The sequence below is a fragment of the Penicillium cataractarum genome, assembly GCF_028827025.1.
Source record: "Penicillium cataractarum strain IBT 29864 chromosome Unknown utg000010l, whole genome shotgun sequence".
Classification (NCBI taxonomy): Eukaryota; Fungi; Ascomycota; class Eurotiomycetes; order Eurotiales; family Aspergillaceae; genus Penicillium; species Penicillium cataractarum.
The window spans coordinates 1,960,555-1,966,654 of NW_026622746.1; the positions used below are offsets into that span (position 1 = coordinate 1,960,555).

A 6,100-nucleotide genomic window follows, 5' to 3' on the forward strand; every position below is an offset into this window, starting at 1 on the left:
CGTTCAAAAGGCCATTAACCTGCGAACCAAACCGTGTGTGCTGAAGAAAAAAGGCTGGTCAAACTTCGAGAATCAGTAGGAAAGCAGGGCGTTGGTCAAACGAATTCAACATTTTAAATGACAAGGAAAATAGACAAATCTGACCGCAATTAATAAAATTAAAAAATGTTGAGGAAATGGAATTAGTTCACCATTAATGTGGAGGTTCAACGTGTTAGTCGACGTGATGAAAGCGGGCGGCGAAACTCTGACCAAACCCTTCAATTCATCAGGCTTTTAAAAGAAGGGCCGTGTAAAAGTGGTGCATAACTTGGTTAAAGTACTCCGGATAGTAGGACTGAAATTATTGGCTAGCTGACAAGCCCTTCTCCACCCAAAGTCTAATTTCCTAATAGTTTCACGTCCCCCAGGTCTCTTGACGATCTGACAAGAAAATCATTTCAACCTCAAGAAAGGTCGAAGTCCGACCCGCTCCGAGCACTCGGGCTAGATCGGAGAAAGTACCGTAAATCACGGAGGTTAACCTATCCATTCCCGGATTCTTGTTTCGTTATTGCATGTTCCTTGAAAGGAGTACAGTGATTCTCGAAATCGCCTTGACCAACATTCACTGAGACTCTCTTTCCCCGCACCACCGCCAAGGCCTTAGCGCAGACCATTTATTGAGCGAGCCGCGTTAAACCAAGGGGCTCAGTGAAATGCCCTATGTATTTTACAGTAACATTACAAACGCGTACAGTATGAAACGAAGGCCTATGGATTTCCATGGTGGATCTCTGTTGATCATGTGGGGAAAGCCACCTGGCACCAAAGAATTTGATGATCTGCTGGACCTCTATCTCCTCCTGTGCGTTGTGTGCTAGTCATTACTTGCGAGCTATCTCTTTGGCCCAGAGAGCATCAAGTGATACTAGCAGCCATCAACCATCTGACTAGTTGGCGGTTATTTGCAGGCGAATAATACCCTCAACAGCTCCAGACGGTGTAAGCCTCAACCAATTTTCACTAACATTTAGCCTGTTGCTACCGTACGCCCAAGAAAATGTCTTCCAGCTCTCTCGTTAGCCATGATGATTATGGCATTCAACAAAGCATGGCACTAGCTAGTGCGTTGGCTGTTACGACTATGATGAAGAGAAGTAAGAGAAAATAGTGAGGCTGGGTTTGCACTTGACTGTACATGGGAAGAGAGAAGGAAAATGCAGCCAAGAAGAAAAAGCGAAATGAGGTTGAAGTGTTGACTCATCAAATCCCAGCCCCAGATCCTCGTGGTGGGGAATCTGCGCATTGGGATCCTGCTCCTCCGCCAACTTGACCACGTCCCTGTTGACCTTACTCTCGAGCTTGTCGAGGATTCCGGTACGCATCTACACTGGTATAGTTGCCGGATTGCGCGAACCATTCCGACGGAGAGACAGGAGCAATTGATCCTGCTGCTTCACCATCTGCATTATAGAAAATTGAGCCCGCAAAAGCTGCGCCTGGTATGATTGTTGGTTCTGCATGTTCAGATAGTTTTGCTGTTGTTGTTGCTACTAGCGTGCTGCTGTTGCCGATTCGTTTGACTCTGTAGAATGTGACCCAATTTTTGCTGCTGCTTTTGTATCTCCTCTTGCGGGATTAGGAGATAATAGCCAGCGGTAATCTCCAAGGCCAAAGCCAAAAGCTAAAAATTTTCATACTGAGCGAATGAGGAACGTGGTCACACCACTCATCAGCAGTTGGCGTTTAACTGTTCTGTTTGATACATAGTGCGGTCGGGATCTACTATATAAAACAGAAATATATATTCTTTAATCCTTCCTACCCTTTTCCCCAAGTAGAGATTAGAAAAGTCAGCAAAAGAAACGGAAATATTTCATTGACGGCTATTTATGAGAATGCCATGAATGAGATCCGCCCCGATATATGTCCTACAGCAAGAGTATTATCATTGACAGCCGAACATTGGGCTCGGTATTCATGGGGAAGCCATAAGACTTTTTCACCGTCAAAGGCAATCCACTGGTTCTCCCGTATAAATACCTTGGTGTTCCCCAGAGGTGGAATGGGGGTATGATTGCCCAAGCTGGACTGAATATTAAAGGATCCAAGATTAGTGCTCAGACTTGAACCATCTTCAGAAATTTCCAAGGTGGTGACTACTCCTTCAACCATTAAAGTCTGTTTTAGAGCGCCCGTGGCGACATCCCATAACCGGACTGTCATATCGTGGGAACTGGACGCTAGCAGCTGGCCGTCGGGAGAGAATGCTACCGATTCAACCTCAGCTGAATGACCTTCGAGAGTCTGTTGCAGAGCACCAGTGGTGGCATCCCAGATTCGGACTGTCTTATCAATAGAGCCAGATGCCAGCATTCGGCTGTCGAGAGAGAATATTACGGGCCAAACCCGACGCGAATGGCCTCTAAGGATCTGTTGCATAGCGCCTGTGGAGGTATCCCAGAGCCGGACTGTCTGATCCTGGGAGCTAGACGCCAGCAATCGGCCGTCAGAAGAGAATACTACCCTCCAAACTATGTCTGTATGGCCTTCGAGGGTCTGTTGCAGCGAGCCTGTGGCAGCATCCCAGAGCCGGACAGTCTTATCATAAGAGCTGGACGCCAGTACGTGGCCGTCGGGAGAGAATGCCACTGAATTAACACAACCTGAATGGCCTTCGAGAGTCTGCTGAGGAGCCCCCGCAGCGATATCCCAGAGCCGGACTATATTATGCCAGGTGCCGGAAGCTAGCAGTCTGCCATTCGGAGAGAATGCTACCGACCTAACTGAGCCTGAATGACCTTCGAGGGTGCGCTGTAGAGCTCCCGTAACAGCGTCCCAGATTCGGACAGTTGTATCCTGGGAACCAGATACAAGTATGTGACCATCGGGAGAGAATGCCACTGAATTAACATAACCTGAATGGCCTTCGAGAGTCTGCTGAGGAGCCCCCGTAGCTATATCCCAGAGCCGGACTATATTATGGCAAGTGCCGGAAGCTAGCAGTCGGCCGTTTGGAGAGAATGCTACCGACCTGACTGAGCCTGAATGATATTCGAGGGTGCGCTGTAGAGCGCCAGTAGCGGCATCCCAGATTCGGGCTGTTGAATCCTGTGAGCCAGACGCTAGCAGCCGGCCGTCGGGAGAGAATACTACCGACTCAATCTCAGCTAAATGGCCTTCAAGGGTCTGTTGCGGCGAGCCGGTGGCGGCATCCCAGAGCCGAACTGTCTTATCAATTGAGCCAGACGCTAGTACGTGGCCGTCAGGAGAGAATGCCACTGAATTAATACAACCTAAATGGCCTTCGAGAGTCAGCTGCAAAGCGCCCGTAGCGACATCCCAGAGCCGGACTGTCGTATCGTAGGAGCCAGACGCCAGCAGGCGGCCGTCGGGAGAGAATACTACCGACTCAACCTTAGCTGAATGGCCTTCAAGAGTCTGTTGCAGCGAGCCGGTGGCTGCATCCCAGAGCCGAACTGTCTTATCAACAGAGCCAGACGCTAGCAATCGGCCATCAGGAGAGAAAGTTACCGACTCAACCCAATCTGAATGGCCGTCAAGGGTCTGCAGTTCCGCATTCCAGTTTTGCTCAATTTCAGGCAATCTGCATATCCACTCGGGGAGCTCTCCTTCAAATTGCCTCCGGATTATCGCCATTTTGGGTGTAAACACAAGGCCTGAGGAATAAAGCTGGAGGGGCGCGGTATCAACAATCTGTCTATTTCTAAGTATAAATCGCTTTGCATCATGTAAGAATTCGGAAATTTCGTCATCCTTGTCTCCCTATATGAGTGAGTGTGAGAAACCATAAAGGGCTTCTATAGAAACTTACATGAGCGACTGACTGTAGCAGATTAATTATCCCAACAACATCAGATCCAAGGCCGAGAAGGCTCATTGCTTCAATCCAGTGCAGGAAATGCTTCTGCAGGAACAAGAAAGCATTATGCATCAACGAATTACGGTCCCTACTTTGAGCTAGATGCTGTGCCCAAAAGCGACAAGAGTACTGCAGCTCTGGGGATAGGCATTGGGCAATGGTCTGAGGATTAATATCCGCGCGCTGAGTCCCATCTCTTGGCAGTCCACAGATATTCCGTCGCAAATTACCACACATAGAGAGGCATTGCGTAGTCAGTCTTTGATGTATTTCTTTCTCATTCACCCATAGTGAAGTCTTCTCACGAGTTTCCGGATCACAGAGGAAGTCCCTAAATGATAGATGGAAAGGCCGCACTGGGATTGTCTTATCATCTGGAACACGAATCACCGACTTAAATGAATCCAGTCTTAAGTCGATCAGTCGTTCAGAGACGGCAATGAGCCTCGAAAGTGAGGTAATCGAGAGTGGGCTCTCAAGCATCACGATTGTACCCACCACCTCATGAAATTCTTGAACTAGCTGCTTTTTCCGTTTCCCGGTTTGGTTTGCCAGAAGTCGATTTAGCACGGGAAGATACGTTCTATTCAGCTGCGATCCCTCACCTCGATGGGTGAGGATCCCTGTGAGGCTATCCACAGGGTCCCACTGTGGATCCTCAAACATGCGGCATATGGTAGCGGCGAAAATGAATAAAGGGACAGATAATCCAACAAGAGCTTGAATATCCATGTCCCCAGGCCATCCAGGAGGGAGGAACCGTTCCTTCCGGATTTTTGAAAGTCGGCGGCGAAAGAATAACGATATATCGTGCGCGGTAACTGCCTCAGGAATCTCATGAAGAGCCAGATTCAGATAGTCGTGGTTTGCAATACCTGAGAATCCAAGACGGATGGGTAGTTCAGGCCTGCTGGTCAAGAAAATTCGTAGGCTTAAGCCCTTTGCCTCACGCAGCCGTGGCAGTAATTGTAGTATGGCGCGTATGTCATCATCATGGTCACATTCATCCAGTGCGTCGATCACTATAACTGCAGTTGGAATTTCCAAATTGGATAGCTCGAGGCTCAGGAGTGGCTGAAGAAGTAGGCTATCGAACTGCCCTCTCAGTGACTTCCTGGTAATTTCAGGGTTATCATTGATTGCTTTCCGAACACTAGGCAATAGCTCAGGGAACCTAAGCGCCAATTGCTTTACGATTGTCGGGAAAAACTTTACAGCATTCCCCCGATCCCCTTCGCCCCTCTTGAAGAAAAAGCTTGCTCCTAGTGACTTGGCTTGGTCTAATGATTTTGCCACAGTCCGGGAGATCGTCGATTTCCCCGTCCCGGCCATACCTTCTAACCAGAAAATGCATTTTCCCTGAGGCGACACAGACCATTCAGCGATCAGTTGGAGGAGCTCGGTTCTGGTGCCGGTGAGACAGACATCTTCATGCTGATCCATGTATGAGTCATACTCGGCCCCATGCGCAATGGGGAGCTTGTCGAGGTCCATATTCCTGTCGATAAGGCTGAGAGTCTGGGATGTACTGGCGATGAGTGCCCTGGAAAGATATAAGCCAACTGTACGCAGGTAATATAATCGAAATGCATACGTCTGATCCACCTGCAGGGATAAGGTGAATAATGATTTGCATCTCTCGAGATCTTGCACGGCCTTCTCTACCTCTGTGCGTTTCAGGGGCCATTTCAAGGCTCGAATACCGAGCCTCTTCATCGTTCGCTTTCCTCTCCCTAGCTCAATCTTCTCTTCCAAGGCCCTGAGGTGCGAGAGGCAATCGCTAATATTATTGACTAGCGTGGAGGATGTGGATAGCTTTGTGCCGCGAGGATCTTGGAGAAGTTCTTCGATTTTCTGGAGAACGTTTCCAAGACCTACAACCGTCCGTTGTAAGAAAATTATATCGTCTCGTGCATCTTTTACCCCCTGAATATAGCCCCCACATATCGTTACAATGCTACCCGTAAGTTGAATGACGGCAATAACGCTGGCTGCAGACGAAAGTCCATCCATCTGGATGGAAACAAAAGCTAACCCAAAGGTAGGGACAAGAAGACGGTGATTCGAGAAGGACTGCAGGAATCATGGGACTTCAGAGGAGATGACTGAGAGGTGGGAGATGGTTGGAAGGGACGGATGTGGGGAAGATATAGGCGAAGGCGGTTGGAAAGAGGTCGCGCAGATCATCAAGTTCCTTGGCGCAAGGTAGCCTTCCTTATACCACCATGGAATTCC

General features: G+C 48.7%; 1 protein-coding gene across 1 annotated transcript; it reads right to left on the reverse strand.

The window, feature by feature from the left end:
• Positions 1-1,872: 1,872 nt before the first annotated feature.
• Positions 1,873-5,878, reverse strand: N7496_012774 (NACHT and WD40 domain protein; the record flags this gene model as incomplete). The annotated part of the gene is made up of 3 exons (XM_056705687.1): positions 1,873-3,768; positions 3,818-5,408; positions 5,460-5,878. 3 exons carry the CDS (start codon positions 5,876-5,878, stop codon positions 1,873-1,875), a joined length of 3,906 nt encoding a protein of 1,301 aa, XP_056549585.1.
• Between the last annotated feature and the right edge of the window lie 222 nt (positions 5,879-6,100).